At 49.2% G+C, this 17581-nt stretch overlaps 1 protein-coding gene across 2 annotated transcripts in view; it reads right to left on the bottom strand.

Moving 5' to 3' along the window:
- zbtb47b (zinc finger and BTB domain containing 47b) overlaps positions 1 to 17581 on the bottom strand; it is a 165102-nt gene that overhangs the window by 132445 nt on the left and 15076 nt on the right. The window contains exon 1 of one of the 2 annotated variants that reach the window (XM_078423891.1): positions 15815 to 16125. The exons of the other annotated variant lie outside the window; for it this stretch is intronic. Within the exon in view, the coding sequence (XP_078280017.1) occupies positions 15815 to 15817 (3 nt within the window). The 5' untranslated portion in view covers positions 15818 to 16125. Of the gene's footprint in view, positions 1 to 15814; positions 16126 to 17581 lie in introns of those variants that run through there. 2 annotated transcript variants of the gene reach the window in all.

Raw genomic sequence — 17581 nt, 5'->3', positions numbered from 1 at the left:
TATCATTGTACAGGGGTACAACGAGATTGGAATGCGCTCCCATACGATGCAATAATTTAATTAATTTAAACAACAACAACCCAACGAGACAAATTGTAACAGCTTTAAGACAGAATAAAGAATGGTACGGGTGCCAGGGATTATGGGGAGAAGGCAGAAGAATGGGGTTGAGAGGGGAAGATAGATCAGCCGTAATTGGATGGCAGAGTAGACTTGATGGGTCGAATGGCCTAGTTCTTCTCCTACAACCTATGAACTTATGATTCCATTTGATCTCAAAGTTACTGAATTGCTAGAGGGGGCATTCAGGCCAAATCTTAAAGTCAGTCACATGTTGACATTGCTTTGTCGAAAAAGCCAAAGGGAGCTGTGGAACTGAGCACACGGAGAGCTGCTTGATTCAGGAGAAGATGCCATAACACAGTGCCAGGGGAAAAACAACCAGGCATAAAACGGAACTGCAGGAAACGCACTGCGGACCAGTCATCCTAAAATGAGAGGTGTGCTCGCTTCCTTTGGGAGATTAGTATTTGGCAGCATCTACTCAAAAAGGAACCTTTCCTTCTATTTGTTCAGCACCAGCCAGCTTGCTGTATGTTCATTGTACCTCCAAGTTAAATTCAAGACACTCAGCGTTTGTAGATGTTGAACTGCCTAAGCACCAGCAGAGTGAAACGGCACCACTTCAGGATCTTGGCTCAATGCAATACAGCTACAGACCAACAGCTCTGCCCTGGACCACAAGCGATTGCAGGGAGTTGTGGATGTAGCCCAGTCCATCGCACAGACCACATTCCCCACCATTGACTCCACCTACACTTCACGCTGCCTCATCAAAGTAGCCAGTGTGATCGAAGATCTTTGAAGAAAGGTCCCGACCTAAGAATGTCACCTATCCATGTTCTCCAGACAGTTCAACCACAGCAACGTGCTGGATTTATAGACAACTCCGCAGGTTTTATGACACAACTCCATAAGCTTTCAAGGACAGAAAGTGCTGGAGTAACTCAGGGGGTCAGGCAGCATCACTGGAGAACATGGATAGGTGAGGTTTCAGGCCGAGACCCATCTTCAGACCTATTCATGTTCTCCAGAGATGCTGCCTGCCCTGCTTAATTTACTCCAGCACTTTGTGGCCTTCTAGTAACCAGCAATTGCAGTTCTACGTTTCTCCATAGGTTTTAAGATAGTTATGAATATGGATGAATATGGGCCTAGGGGTAGGGCAGATTCCAACATTATTAGGCAGGAGCTAGGGATGGCAAACTGGGAGATTAGTTTAACTTGGCATCAAAAAGGCACAAAATGCTGGAGTAACTCAGCATCTTTGGAGAAAAGGAATAGGAAAAGGAATAGGTGACGTCTCCAGAGATGCTGCCTGACCCACTGTTATTCCATCATTTTTTTGTGTCCGCCTCTGGAGAACATGGATAGGTGTCGTTTCTGGTCGAGACTCTTCTTCAGACACTTGGCATCATGCTCGGCATGAACATTTGTGGGCCACAGGGCCTGTTCCTGTGCTGTACTGTTCTATGCTCCATGAAGCTTCATCTTCCTTGTTCTATATCTGAAGCTTGTCTCTCCAACACTGCCCTGTTGTACAGCTGCTTCAACTTTGTACTTTCAGCCCACCAAGCTGCAAACCTTGCCCTGCACCTCACAACAATTGTCTCGTCAGAAGGAATGGCCGACGTTTTGATCGAGACCCTTCCTCAAACCTCGATCCGAAACATCACCCACTCTTTCTCTCCAGAGATGCTGCCTGACCCGCTGAGTTACTCCAGCATTTTGTGTCTATCTTCAGTGTAAACCAGCATCTGCAGTTCCTTCCTACACAATTCGTCGTCACCTGTCCTGTCGGGTCAAGCTTTTACTGATGAACATCTGAATAGGGCTGGGTGTTAAAATGGGCAAGTTGCCCTTTATGCTTTAGATTTCAGAGAAACAGGCCCTTTGACCCACTGAGTCAGTGCTGACCAGCAATCACCCCGTACACTAGCACTATCCTACACACTCAGGACAATTTACAGAAGCCAATTAACCTACAAACCCACACATCGTTGGAATATGGCATGAAATCGGAGCACCCGGAGAAAGCCCACGCAGCCACAGGGAGAACATACAAACTCTGTACAGACACCACTCCGTAGTGAGGATCGAACCGGGGTCTCTGGCGCTGAGAGGCAGCGGCTCCACCAGCTGCACCACCTATGCCTGCGAAGATCATTCAAAACTCTATTAAAGCAGCGAAAAGGGTTGTAAAGCATCCTCTCGTGACCTCAAGACATCCCAAAGCATTTCACAGCCATATACATTCTTCAAAGGGGTTGTTACTGTGGTAACGTTGGAATCATTGATTAACCCAATCAATGCCTATGGCAGGCATTGCACAATAGAGAATGGAAAAATCACACCTTGCAGGGAAGAGAGGTTTCATCTCACACACCAGTGCGGTGCTAATATGTTTCCGGTTTGATGCTCTAAACTCTGCACCTCAAATTACTCTCGATGCTGACACTACCAGTAATGCAGTGCAATAACAAGGAACTGCTGATGCCTGTTTATCAAAGAAAGGCACAAATTGCTGGAGTAACTCAGCGGGTCAGGCAGCATCTCCAGAGAACACGGATGGGTGACGTTTCGAGTCGGGACCGATTGAAGGGAAAGAAAGCTGGAAGAGAGGAGGGGCAGGGCGGAGCATTCCTGGCAAATAGGTGAACAGAGGCAAAGAGGTTAGTTGATAGGCAGATTGTTGGACAAAGGCCAGAGATAAAAAGACGGGTGTGAACCCGACAGGATAAAGAGTTGCGAATTATTAAGCTCAGGGAGAGAAAGGTTGCAAATTGTGCAGGCGATGGAAGGGGAGGGGGAGAAACCGGTCAGCCAGGGTTCAGTGAAGGGGAGTGGGAGACATAAAGGGATGGTCTTGGGGGAGAAAGTGGAAGGCTGCCATTAGTGGGTACCTTACTTAAAATGTGAGAATTCAATGTTTATACCATTGGGTTGTAAGCTGCCCAAGTGGAATAGGAGGTGCTGTACTGCTTGTCACCAGTAATTCAATGCTAAACCTGCTGCAAAATTAATTCCAGTCATCAAGTTTGGCAGGCGAAGACACAGAGTGCTTGAGTAACTCAGCAGGTCAGGCAGCATCTCATGAGAACATGGATAGGCGACGTCTCAGGTCGGGACCCGACCCAAAACATCACCTATTCATGTTCTCCAGTGATTCTGCCTGACCTGCTGAGTTACTCCAGCACTTTGTGTCTTTCCCTGAAAAACCGGCATCTGCAGTTCCTCGTTTCTACATTGTACTCACAAGCATTTAAATAGGTTCACAGAGTAATGCAGCATGGATAAAGACCAACTCCTCTATGCCAACCAAGATTCCTGACTAAATTAATCCCATTTGCATGCATTTGGCCATATCCCTCTGAACCTTTCCTGTCCATGTACCTATCCAATGTCTGTTAAACATTGTAATTGTGCCCAGACTTTAGAGATTCAGCGTGGAAACAGGTCCTTCAGCCCATCAAGTGCGCGCCAACCAGCGATCACCCCGCATACTAACACTAGGGATAATTTACAATTTTACCAAAGCCAAATACCGATGCCTACAAACCTGTACGTCTTGGGGATGTGGGAGGAAACTGGAACACCCGGAGAAAACAGACGTGGTCAAAGGGAGAACGTACAAATTGCGTATAGACAGCACCCGTACTCAGGATCAAACCTGGGTCTCTGGCACTGTAAGGCAGCAACTCTACCGCTGCACCAGTGTGCCACCCACTTCCACTGGCAGCTCATTCCATATAGTAGCCACACCCTCTATGGTGAGGAAAACCTGCCCCTCCGATTCCTTTAAAATCTATTCCCTCCAACCTTAAACAGAAACATGACAACGGCTAGGCGTGTTATTTTCGTAAAACAAAGTGCTGCAAGAACTAAGCAGGTGAGGAAGCATTTGTGGAGGGAAACGGACAGACAACGTTGCCTAAGATTCCAGCATCTGCAATCCCTTATGTCGTCCAATATCCATCTTTCCTTAAAACATGTGTGGTCATTTTCGTTTATCCAGTCTAAGCTTTCTCACATTCACCGACATTTTCCCTATAGCCTATTCTCCCCACATTCCTTCAGGGCAGAGGGTGGTGGGCATATGGAACCAGCTGCCAGAAGCGGTAGTTGAGGCAGGTACCATCACAATGTTTAATGACATTTGGGCAGGTATGGATAGAATAGGTTTAGGATATAAGCAAAACACAGGCAAGTGGGGCACGTTGGTCGTCTAAGCAAGTTGGGCCGAAGGGCCTGTTTCCATGCTGTACGATTCTATTTCCCCCCTAGAATCTACCACTCATGGTACTACCCATGACAATTCACAGACACTGATTAACCTACAAACCTGGTGTCATTGGAATATGGGAGAAAACCGGAGCACCCGGAGGAAACCCACACAGTCTCAGGGAGAACGTCCACACAGACAGCACACGAGGTCAGGATTGAACCTGCGACGCTGGAGTTACGGTGCCAACCCTTGCATTAATGCTTAGAGAAGGTAGGAGCCCTGCTTATAGGAGGAAGGGGAGGGGGGGGGGGGGGGGGGGAGTGGTACAAGCAAGGGAAGTGGGGTGTATTTGAGCTGTGACTCTTAAAATTGCCCACAATCCTCACTTGGCGAGTTTGCAGCTGCTAATCATCTCCTCGTGTCCGATTGACCGAGGAAGGAAATAGAACAGGTCAGAACCACAAGGATAACATTGCAACTTGGACTTTGCCACCCTGCTGAGGCAAACATTCTACTGCAGTTAACCCACAGCACGGACACACAAATACTCTCAGTCAGAAAACAGAAACTGTTGTGTAGAGTCCACGTCAGATTTCAAACTCTCGGTGTGTACTTTCAGGTTGCATCACAGCTTGGTTTGGGAACAGCTCTACCCAAGGACGCAAAAAACTGCAGAGAGTTGTTGAAGTAGCCCAGTCCCCCACACAGTCCAGACTCCCCACCATTGACTCCATCTACACTTCACGCTGCCTCAGAGTAACAGCCAACATAATCAAAGTCATGTCCCACCCCGGTCATACCTGCTTCTCCCAGCTCCCGTCCAGCAGAAGGCACAGAAGCTTGAAAACTTCCACCAGACTCGGGGGTTTCCTCCCCTCTGCTATCAGGCTTCCTAACAACTACTTGATCAGAGGTAGGATTCAAGAAGCATCTTAACAGGAGAGAGGCGTGAAGTGGCGGGATTTGGAACGGCACGATGGTGCAGCGGTAAAGTTGCTGCTTTACAGTGCCAGAGACCTTGGTTCGATCCTGACTATAGGGGGCTGTTTGTACGGACGTTCTACCTGTGACCACGTGGGTTTTCTCTCGGTGCTCCGGTTTCTTCCCACACTCCAATGATGTATAGGTTTGTTGGTTAAATTGCTTTGTTAAATTGTCCCTAGTGTGTAGGATGGTGCTGGTAGACGGGGTGATCACTGGTTGGCGTAGACGCGGTCGGCTGAAGGGCCTATTCCATGCTGCATCTTTAAAATTTAAATTCTAAAGTCAGGCAACTGAACAATCCCATCACCAACTAGGGAGCAATCCTGAGCTACAATCTACCTCATTGAAGACCCTTGGACTATATTTAATCGGACTTTACTGCACCAAACATTATTCCCTTTATCCTGTATCTGTACATTGTGGACGGCTTGATTACAATCATGTAAGGTCTTTCCGCTGGCTGGACAGCACAACAGCTTTTAACCTTGGTACACATGGCAATAAAGCTGAACTAAACTAGTTTTATTGTCACTGTACCTCGATACACGTAACTATAAAACTGAACTAAACTAGACAGATTGCAGGAAACTGTTTGCAGCTAGGGCGTGGATTTAGAGGAAAATATACACAACGTGCTGTAGTAACTCAGCCGGGTCAGGCAGCATCTCCGGAGAAAAAGGATGGGTGGCATTTCTGGTCAGAACCCTTCTTTTTCAAATTTAGGAGATTGGGAGAAGGAACTTAAGAGGGGTTAGGAGGGAAACCATTTTAACCCAGAGTGTGCTGAGCGCTTGGAATGCACTGCCTGAGAATGTCTGAACCAGAGCCACAGAAAGCATTGAAAAAATGTCCAGTGTAGCATTTGAATCACCAACACATGGACAGCCCTGGGCCAAGTGCAGGGAGATGGGATTAATGAAGACGGGTGCCCAATGGTTAGTGTGGGCTGAATGGCCTGTTTCCTGCTGTATAACTCAATGAATCAACTGCAGCAATCTGGCTGAGGGATAAATGGAGCTCTTCATTCTTTGATACAGCAAAAACACAATCACAAAATATAATGTAATAAAAAAGGGTCAGGCAGTCAGGCAGCATCCCTGAAGAAAATGGATAGCGAGATTTCAAGCCAGGACCCTTCTTCAGACAATCATGACAATTCAGGACAATCAATGGGCTCAATTTCAAGTCCCTTTCACAGGCTCAATTTCGAGACACTGCACTCCATGGCAATGCCACACTCCCTTGGCACTGCACAGGAGAGTTTACGTTTATTATTGTCACATGTACCGAGGTACAGTGAGAAGCTTTGTTTTGCATACTATCCAATCAGTCCATATGTGTTCACATAGAGTCACACAGCCAGAAACAGATCATTCAGCCCAACGTGACCATGCCGACCAAGATGCCATCTACACTAGTCCCACCTGCCCACGTTTGGCCCATATCCCTCCAAGCCTTTCCTATCCATGTACATGTCCAAATACCTTTTAGATGTAGTTAGAGTACCTGCCTCAACTACCTCCTCTGGCAGCTTGTCCCACATTCCATAGACCCACCATCCTCTGTGATAAAGTTGCCCCTCAGTCTCCTTTTAAATCTTTCCCCTCTCATTATCTCTGATCTTAGAATATTTGCAACCAAGAAGATCCAGACAACAACAAGCAGCGTTAGGCTGGTGTTCTGAACACATACTGATAAAGACTTTAAGAAAATGCAAGTGAATGTTGCTTGTGAGCAGAGTATCAAATTATAGAGTAGGAGTTTTCAAAAACAACCACAAGCTAAACAACTACACACCGCAGGCACAAGGCTGCTGTCGATTTCGAGTGAAACCTTTTGATAATTATTTAAGGCTGCAAACTTAACAAGCATGGCTATTAAAGAAATGCCCCCCAAACATCTGTTCAGATCAAACACGGAGGAAGCAAAACAAAAACCAGCTTCACTCTCTCACTACACCTCCAAATGGAACCGTACAAGTCTTTCCAAAGCTTTCTTCACAACTCCAGGACTTTCACAAGGAAGAGGCAGGATACACGACGAGTTGGGGGTTTGGTGGGGGGGGAGGGCAGAGGGGCTTAGGAGGAAAGTGGAGTTACAGGTTACAGGAAAAGGAGGCAGGACGGTGCAGCGGTAGAGTTGCTGCCTTATAGCGCGAGAGACCCAGGTTCCTGACTACGGGGGCTGCCCTTGTGGAGTTTGCACGTTCTCCCTGTGACCACATGTGGGTTTCCTCCAGGTGCTCCGGCCCACTATCCTTCAATATTCCTCTTTTCCCAATAATGACCAGGCATGGTGGAAAGTTCCTTGTTCAACCTATCCTGCGTGAGAAAATAACTGCAGATGCTGGTACAAATCGAAGGTATTTATTTCACAAAATGTTGGAGTAACTCAGCAGGTCAGGCAGCATCTCAGGAGAGAAGGAATGGGTGACGTTTCGGGTCTGAAGAAGGGTCTCAACCCGAAACGTCACCCATTCTTTCCCTCCTGAGATGCTGCCTGACCTGCTGAGTTACTCCAGCATTTTGTGAAATAAATACCCTCGCTAACCTCTTCCTTATTCTCTTGAAGGCTTTAACTTTTTATCCAGGTTGGGATTATTTCTCTTTAGATTAGAACACGGGAGGCACAGCGCCGTAGCTGGTAGAGCCGACGCCTCACAGCGCCAGAGTCCCAGGTTTGATCTTGACCTCAGGTCCTGTCGGTGTGGAGTTTGCCGATTCTCCCTGTGACTGCATGGGATTTCCTCCCACACCCCCAAAGACGTGCAGGTTTGTACGTTACTTGGCTTCCGTATCTTGTTCCTAGTGTGAACGGGGGATCATTGGTCAGCGTGGACTCAGTGGGCCAAAGGGCCTGTTTCCACACTGTATCTCTGAACTGAAGATCAGGGATGGACAGTCACAGATGCAAGGATGAAGATTTCAAAAAATTATCCACTGACCATCTGAACCATGGGCATCAGTCACAAAGCACTGGAGTAACTCAGCGGGTCAGGCAGCATCCCTGGGGAACAAGGATTGGGTTTGAGTCGGGACCCTTCTGCAAGGTCAGATGGGATTCAGTGAGAGAGAGAGCGAGCATGTTTCTGCACTCTCTGTTGAAAGGAAATTATCGGTTCTCGCATATCTTCTGCCATGTTGTAGCGTGTTTTGCAAGTACAATATTTTCCTTTTCATGGAGCTGGAGGGAATCTGCACTGCATTTGTAATGTTCCAGTTTCAGTGATCCCCACTGTTAAGTTGTTTTTCCCCAATTTCAGAGTCGGAACTGCAAATGCTGGATAGCTAAAAAAAGACACAAGGTGCTGGAGTAACTCAGCAGGTCAGGCAGCATTCCTGGACAGGTGAGGTTTTGGGTTGGGAACCTTCTTCAGTGTTGACAAGTGCATGGTTAGATGGGGGGGGGGGAGGAGAGGATGTGTTGCAGAGAGACCCACAAGGAACTGCAGAGGCTGGAATAACTCAATGGGTCAGGCAGCATCTATGGAGGGAATGGGCTGGCAACATTTCAGGTCAGGATCCTTCATCAATCTGAAGAAGTGTCCCAATCCAAGACGACGCTTATCCATTCTCTCCACCGATGCTGCCTGGCTCGCTGAGTTACTCCGGCACTTTGTGTTTTGTGTAACACTGAGCTTTGCCCCAAGGCAGAATTCCTCTGCAACTATACTACACCTTCGTTACACTGTCCACCGTACTCATTCCATGCATTTGGGTCATTGGTGTTATAAAGTGTACAAGATCATGAGAGGAATACAAAAGGTTAAGGCACAGAATCGCTTACACAGAGAAGGGGAATCAAGAACCAGAGGACAGGCACAGAATCATTTACACAGAGAAGGGGAATCAAGAACCAGAGGACAAAGGTGAGGGGGGGAATGATTTAATAGGAACCTGAGCGGCAGCTTTTTTTTTTAACATAAAAGGTGGTGGTTTTATGGAACTGGCTGCAGAGGAAGTAGTTGAGGCAGGTACGATCACAACGTTTAAGAAACATTTAGAAAGGTACATGGATTGGACAGGTTTAGAGGGATATGGACCAAGCACAGGCAGGTGGGACTAGTGTAGATGGGGCATGTGGGTCAGTGCGGGCAAGTTGGGCCGAATGGCCTGTTTCCACTCTGTGTGACTAACATTCCATGGGCTGGTTTTGATCTGTGTGACAGAGTGTGCTACATCCACAACTCTATTTAATGCCTGTCTACATATTTCATAAATGTGGTGGCTGTTTTTCATCACCTCTCTTGGTAAGACATTCCAGACATAGTTCTTGATTCTCCTACTCTGGGCAAAAGACTGTGCATCAACCCTATCTATTCCTCTCTGTATAAAACCACCATCTCATGTCCACCCAAATTCCTTCCTCTCACCTTAAACCTATGTCTCCTTGTTTTTGATATCATACCAGAGGAAAAAAAAATCAGAATTTCTATTCAAACTATGTCTCTTAAAGTTTCACACATATCCCTTTCTCGCAATCCCACAGCCTCTTTTGCTCTTGGAAAAACAAGCCCAGCCTATCCAATCCCTCCCCATAATGTGTCTTGTAATCCAAGAAACATCCTGGTGAAAACAATAGAGAGCGCTGGATTAACTCAGCCTGGAGAACATGGATAGTTGACGTTTCAGGTCGGGTTCTAACGGAGGGTCCCAACCAAACATGTCACCTATCCATGTTCTCCAGAGATGCTGCCTGACCCGCTGAGTTACTCCAGAGCTTTGTGCCTTCTTTTGTACAACACCATCTGCAGTTCCTGATTTCTACATCCCGGTGAATCTTCCCTGCACTCTCTCTAGCACAACCACATCCTACATGGAATGCTGTGACTAGAAATGCACGCGATACTCAAAGTTTGATTTAACCAGTGCTTTGCAAAGTTGCAACAGAGCGTCCCATAATAATTATACTCTACATCCCGTCCTATGAAGGCAAGCTAACCATGTGACTTATGGACGGCCCTGTCTCCCAGTATCACCACCTTTGGGGAGTTATGGACTTGGACAGCGAGGTCTCACTGTTCATCAAACTTCCTCAATGCCCTACCCTTAACTGTAGACGTTCTTCAACATATTTGACTTCCTGAAATGTGTCACCTCACGCCATCGGGGAGCCGTTGAGCGCCAGCAGTCGGTCGCGGAAGGGACCGCGGGAGCCCCGGCAGTCGAGGACACGCCACCGAGAACAGAGTGACCCAGCGTGGGGGAGCTGCCGAGAACAGTGACCCAGCGTGGGGGAGCTGCCGAGAACAGAGAGTGACCCAGCGAGGGGGGCCAGGGAGAAGGAAGAGGGACCGCCGGGTTTTGTGCACAATCCGCAGGCATTGCCACTTTCATTTCACTGCACATCGTGTATGTGTATGTGACAAATAAACTTGACTTGATTTGATATATTGAATACTTTTGTAACATTGTCGGCGCCCTTTACCTGCCGACTCTTTACATACTTGTGTACTTTATGCAAACAAAGAAATACACCAAGTACACATAACAATAAAGTATCGAATCAATCAATTAAATTCCACCTGCCAACACTCTGCCCAACTCGACACCGCCTGCCAACCCCAGAGGGATCTCACTCTCTGCCCAATACCCAATTCTCAATCCACAACAGTGCACTGTTCACCCCCCTCCATTCCACAGCCTTAACGCAAGACCAAGGTGGACACACAAAGGAAGGCATGATTACAGGCAGATAAATAAATCCCTCAGTGACATGGAGGGGCCAAGATCAGGTCAAATGACATCCATGCAATAATGTCAAAGTCAACGTGACCCAGTGATACAACATCTCTTTGGACAACATCTAACACACTGCAGGTAGATGGGAGGATTTTTGGCAAGTTACCTTTCTAATTAAACATTAGTCATGATTGGCAACATTGGTGACGTGGTGATAACGGTAGATTTAGTTTTATTACTGTCACGTTTACCGAGGTACAGTGAAAGGCTTTGTTTTGCATGCTGTCCAAACAGACCGGATATTATTACTTAGGTTCATTTATTATTGTTACGTGTACCGAGGTACAGAGAAGAGCTTTGTTTTGCATGTTATCCAAACACATCAGATATTTTTGTTTAGTATTGTCACGTGTACCATGGTACAGTCACAGCTTTTTTTGTTGCATGCTATACAGTCAGCGGAAAGACTATACACGATTACCATCAAGCTGTCCAGAGTGTACAGATAAAGGACAAAGGGGATAATGTTTGGTGCAAGATAAAGTCCGATTAAAGATAAGCCAACGGTTTCCAATGAGGTAGATGGGAGGTCAGGACCACTCTCTAGTTGGTGATACGATGATTCAGTTGCCTGATAACAGCTGGGAAGAAACTGTCCCTGAATTTGGAGGGGTGCGTTTTCACACTTCTGTACCTCTTGCCTAATGGGAGAGGGGACAAGAGGGAATGACTGGGGTGAGACTGTTCTGTGATTATGCCCTATCTATTGGGCTTGAGTTTGACTTGATTGTATCAAAGACAAAGCCCTTTGTCCACAGACCTTGCACAGCACCCCCCTCTCCAACCCCCCCCCCCCCCCCCCCCCCTTCACTTACTCCCTTAGGCTCAGCTCCCAAAACATGCATTGAAGCTTTGTTGCAAAATCTGTACAAGGATCTGAAATATGCTTCAGGCTTGATGATCGGCGAGGGCCAAAGACATTTGGAGACGAAGCAGTCATGATGCAACTTGATGAAACAAACAGGGTTTTGATTTTGAATGCAGCAAGAGGCTGCACCATCCACACACTGTCTCTAATGAGAAAGTCCCAGTGAAATATGAGCCTCATTTTTGTTTTTTTGGCCAGAAACACGCACACAAACACGCACACAAATTAGTGTAGAAATACACTAATTTCTCTAGAATTTAGACTTTAGAAAAACAGCATGGAAACAAGCACTTCAGCCCCGAGTCCATGCCGACCAGCGATCACCCCATTCACTAGCACTATCCTGCACACCAGGAACAATTTACAAAAGCCAACTAACCTACAAACCTGAGGTATTTATTCACAAAATGCTGGAGTAACTCAGCAGTTCAGGCAGCATCTCGGGAGAGAAGGAATGGGTGACGTTTCGGGTCGAGACCCTTCTTCAGACCTACAAACCTGTACGTCTTTGGAATGGGAGAAACAGGAGCACCCGGAGAAAACCCAGGAGATCAGGGGGAGAACATGCAAACTCCGTACAGACAGCACCCATAGTCAGCTTTGAACCGGGGTCTCTGGCACTGTGAGGCAGCAACTCTACCGCTGCACCACTGTGCCGCCCTGAATTTGAATGCAGAAAACACCTCATTGCAATACAAATTTCCCAGACCCTTATCAAATCCCCCGCTTATTATTTAAACCAGAAACAATGGAAGGCCAAAGCAAAACTTCAGCATTCAGTTGTGTGCTCGCTAGGCTCAATGGGCCGGTGGGCCTGCATCTGACAGCACAATGACAAAACAACAATGATGGAGCGTTAAGGTTTAAATTTTGGGAGTCAAGATAAAATGCCTCGTGAGCCAAGATATTTTCTCCTTGGTGGCGAGAACAGCGCACAACATGCTGACGGTTCAGCAACTTATCCTAGACTAGCCACATTGAAGCAATGGCCAAGGTAGCACACCAACTCCTCTACTTCCTTGGAAGGCTTAGGCATGTCTACAACAACCCTTGCCAACTTCTATAAATGTGCCGTAGAAAGCATTTTATCGGGGTGCATCGCGGTTTGGTTTGCGAACAGCTCCATCCAAGACCGCAAGAAATTGCAGCGAACTATGGACGCGGACCAGACCATCACACAAACCAACTTCCCTTCCACTGACTCCATCTGCACTTCACGTTGCCTCGCCAGGCCACCAGCATCATCAAGGACCAGTCTCACCTCCCGGTCACTCCCTCTTCCATCAGGCAAGAGGTGCAGAAGTGTGAAAACATACACCTCCAGATTCAGGGACAGTTTCTTCCCAACTGTCATCAGGCAACTGAATCATCGTATCACCAACTAGAGAGCGGTTCTGACCTCCCATCCACCTCATTGGAAACCCTTGGACCATCTTTAATCGGACTTTATCGTGCACCAAACGTTATTCCCTTTATCCTTTATCTGTACACCGTGGACGGCTCGATGTTGTAAGCATGTTTAGTCTTTCCACTGACTGGATAGTACGCAAAAAAAATCTTTCATGGTACCTCGGTACACGTGACAATAATAGACTAAACGAATCCCAACAATGTGAACAGCACCGCTCTTAGTGAAATGGCTTGCATGGGAGGCAGGCTCTTGGTGGATGGATAACTACAGTGGCTCAGCAGGTAGTACTCTTGCCAAAGAATCAGACGTGAGGGGGGTGAGGAGGGGGTTGGAAGGGGGGGGAGGAGGATGGTGGTGGGGGAGAAAGAAGGTTGCAAGGCTATTAAAACACAATTTCTTGATCATTGACCAATAATACTTCAGAGGTACATCAGACGCCAGCCAGCGAATCTGTTCTTACAGACCCACCAGAAGTGATTTTCTTCTTATGTTTAGAAAGATATCGTACATCATGAAATTGAGAGACTAAAACCCTCAACATGGGCACATTAAGAATGAGCAACCAATTGTAACCCAGTCCACACAGTAGCTAAACTCATTGACAATTATAATTTGGCACAAAAGACCTTGAACAACACAGGTAACAACAAGGGGAGGGAGGCAGGCAGGCAGGCAGATGAACAGGAAACCAGCACAAAAGGGGAGTTAGGGCCCTTGTTAGATTTTCATGTTGAGCGAGGGGAGGGATGTGGGTGACAGGCTGAGCTCACACTGAGTCAGATAGGGAAGAAAGGTATGAGGGGACATGGGATGGGGGGGGGGGGGGGAGATAGTGCAGGTAGAGAAAAGAGAAATGGAAGCCCCGTAGTCCTTGTTGAAGCGGCTGCGGCCTCGGGGTACAGAGAGGGGGCGATTACTGCTCTTGCTGCCGGTTCCCGGTCCATCCAGAGCCAGAGCCGGGGCCGCGACGCTGCCTCCCCCGTCCCCGTCCCCGTCCCCGTCCCCGTCCCCGCCCCCTCCCCCGCGGCATTCCCGGCCTCAGGAATTTAACCCTTTGTTTTATGTTAAGTGGAGGGAGGGCGTTGGGGTGATGGGAGGGTCAGTCTCTGCCTGGGACGGTGAGGAGGGAGAGGGAGAGGGAGAGGTTGAGACACTAAACATGACCCGACTGCACCTTTCCCCCCCCCCCCCGAAGAAACCGCAGTGTTGCAGATTTCCCCCATCCCCAACCTCTCCTCCCTGCCCTCTCCCCCACCCCTACTCTTCTCCTCCCTGCCCTCTCCCCACCCTCTAATCTCTCCTCCCTTCCCTCACCCAACCTCTCCCCCCATCCCCAGCCTCTCCCCTACCCCCTCTCTACCCACTCCAGCCTCTCCCCATCCCACCAGACCGATCTCCCCCCGACCTCGGGACTGATCTCCCCATTCTCTCCCCCACCCCAGAGATAGATCCCCCTCCTCCCAGGCAGATCTCTCCCCCCCTCCTCCTTGCCCTCTCCTCACACCCTCTCCCCCCTCACCCAGCCTCTCCCTACTCCAGAAACGGATCTCCCCCCCCCCCCACACCCAGAGATATCTCCACACCCCTGCCCAGCCCCCCTCCCCCCCACCACCTCAGACAGATCTCTCCACACCCCCAACCTCTCTCCACACCAGACACTGATTTCCCCCCTACCCCCGCCAGCCTCTCTTCCCCCACCACAGGGACAGACTATCCTCTCACCCGAGAGACTGGTCTCCCCCACCCTCTTTCCCCAGAGATATCTCTCTCCTTCCCCCCACCAAACACACACATACAAGGGTCAGACTCTTCTCCCCACCCTAGAGAGAGATCACCCTGTTCCCAGATAAATCTCCTCCCACCCCAAACAAACCTCCCCCCTCCCCAACCTCTTCTCCCCGGTGATATTTCTCCCCACCCAGAGACAGACCCACATTGTAGCCCCCCCCCCCCCCACAAACCACTCCCACTGAGGCAGATCACAGTCGCCCCTCCCTCAAACACTCCCCCTACCGCCCCCCCTCCCTCCAACACTCCCCCTACACCCCCCCCCCTCCCTCCAACACTCCCCCTACCGCCCCCCCCTCCCTCCAACACTCCCCCTACACCCCCCCTCCCTCCAACACTCCCCCTACACCCCCCCCCCTCCCTCCAACACCCCCTACACCCCCCCCTCCCTCCATGCCCCGGCCCGGCGCAAAAACACACACATACAGACACACACACAGAGACACATAGACACACACACACATAGGCAGACAGACACAGACATACACACACACATAGACAGACACACACATAGGCACACACATAGACATAGACACACAGACACAGACAGACACACACACAGACACACACAGAGACAGACACACATAGACACACACACATATAGACACACACAGACAGACACACACACATATAGACACACAGACAGACACACACATAGACACACACACACATATAGACACACACACATATATAGACACACACACATATAGACACACACACACACACAGGCTTAGTACCATCTTGAGGCAGCGTGTCCCGCCCGGAGCTGTCCATGTGCCGGGGTAGTCTGCAGCCTGTGTCCCCAGCCGACGCTCGCTGAGCCTGGGGTCCGGGGGCTGTAGACTGGCGGGCGGGCGGCGAGGGGCCGGGGTCCCGGGCTGGGACTGTGTTACCGGGGCTGGGGGCCGGGAGGGATGTGGGCAGAGGTGGGTGCTGTGGGCCGGGGTCCCGGGTCTATGATGCCGGTGCTGTGGGCCGGGGTCCCGGGCTGTGGTGGGGGCTGTGGGTCGGGGTCCCGGGTCTATGATGCCGGTGCTATGGGCCGGGGTCCCGGGCCGCTGCGGCTGCGGCTCCCACTCTCTCACACACACACACACCACACACACACAGGCGCACTGGCCGGGAGCCGCTGCTGGCCGCGCTGATTGGACCTGGGCGATCAGATGAGGGATGTCGGGGCTTCAGCGCCGCCAATTCCCTCGCTCCCCAACTCGGCAAATTGCACAGCGCGGGAGACACAGACACACACACACACACACACACACACACACACACACACACGGGGGGGGGGGGGGGCAGAGACACACAGGGACACACACACACACGGGGACACACCCACACACCGGGACAGAGACACACACACACACAGGAACACACACACACGGGGACAGAGACACACACAGACACAGGGACAGAGACACACAGACACACACACACGGGGACAGAGACACGGGGACAGAGACACACACAGACACAGGGACAGACACACACAGGGACAGAGACACACACAGACACAGGGACAGAGACACACACACACACGGGAACACACACGGGGACAGAGACACACACAGACACAGGGACAGACACACACAGGGACAGAGACACACCCACACACGGGGACAGAGAAACACACACACACGGGAACACACACACACACGGGGACAGAGACACACACACACACACAGGGACAGAGACACACACACAGAGGGAGATACAGACAACAGAGCCATTCGCAGACAATGTGAGAGAGAGTGAGGGGATCAGACAGTGAGAGAAAGGTATAGTGTGTGAAAGAGAGAGACAGAGTCGGAGAAAGTGAGAGGGGAGACACGCACAGGGTGAGAGAGCAGTGTGTGTGTACACACATAAAGTGAGAGCGAGCTACACACAGGAAGGGAGGGGAACAGGGACAGACATACTTTCACAGAGGTTTATGCAAACTGAGTAACTAGAGAGATAAAGCACAGAACAGGTAGGGCTAGAATTGAACAAATATTTTATTTCATGTAAAGTGATGTTCAGGGTAGTAGACGTACAATGAACTCTATTTACTTTTTTAGTGAAAAACGTGCTCTGGTCAAAACTTACTCGTCAAATAAATTCTGCTTATCGTAAATTTGCACTTTGTGGGAGCTTACTGTGTATATGTCGGTCAATACGTTTTCTAACGCATGACTGCTCTTCAAAAAGAACTTCAATGGCTGCAAACATCTTGGCATGTTCTGAGACGAGTGCAAAAGGGACAACAGAAATGGGAACTTCCTTTCCTTTTCAAACCATCTCGAGTTAGAACGTTTTCGGTTCAAGACCACGCGAATACTAACTCTCGATTGGCATTCTCATAAAGCTCTTCTTTCCATTACATCAGCGCAGGCAGAGGATCCAAGTCAAGTTAATGAAACAGTCCGAAGATAGACACAAAATGCTGCAGTAACTCAGCAGGTCAGGCAGCAGCTCTGGAGAGAAGGAATGGGTGACTTTTCCGGTCGAGACCCTTCTTCAGA

The sequence above is a fragment of the Rhinoraja longicauda genome, chromosome 2 (genome assembly GCF_053455715.1).
Source record: "Rhinoraja longicauda isolate Sanriku21f chromosome 2, sRhiLon1.1, whole genome shotgun sequence".
NCBI classification, from domain to species: Eukaryota; Metazoa; Chordata; class Chondrichthyes; order Rajiformes; family Arhynchobatidae; genus Rhinoraja; species Rhinoraja longicauda.
This window is presented reverse-complemented; position numbering and strand designations above follow the sequence as displayed.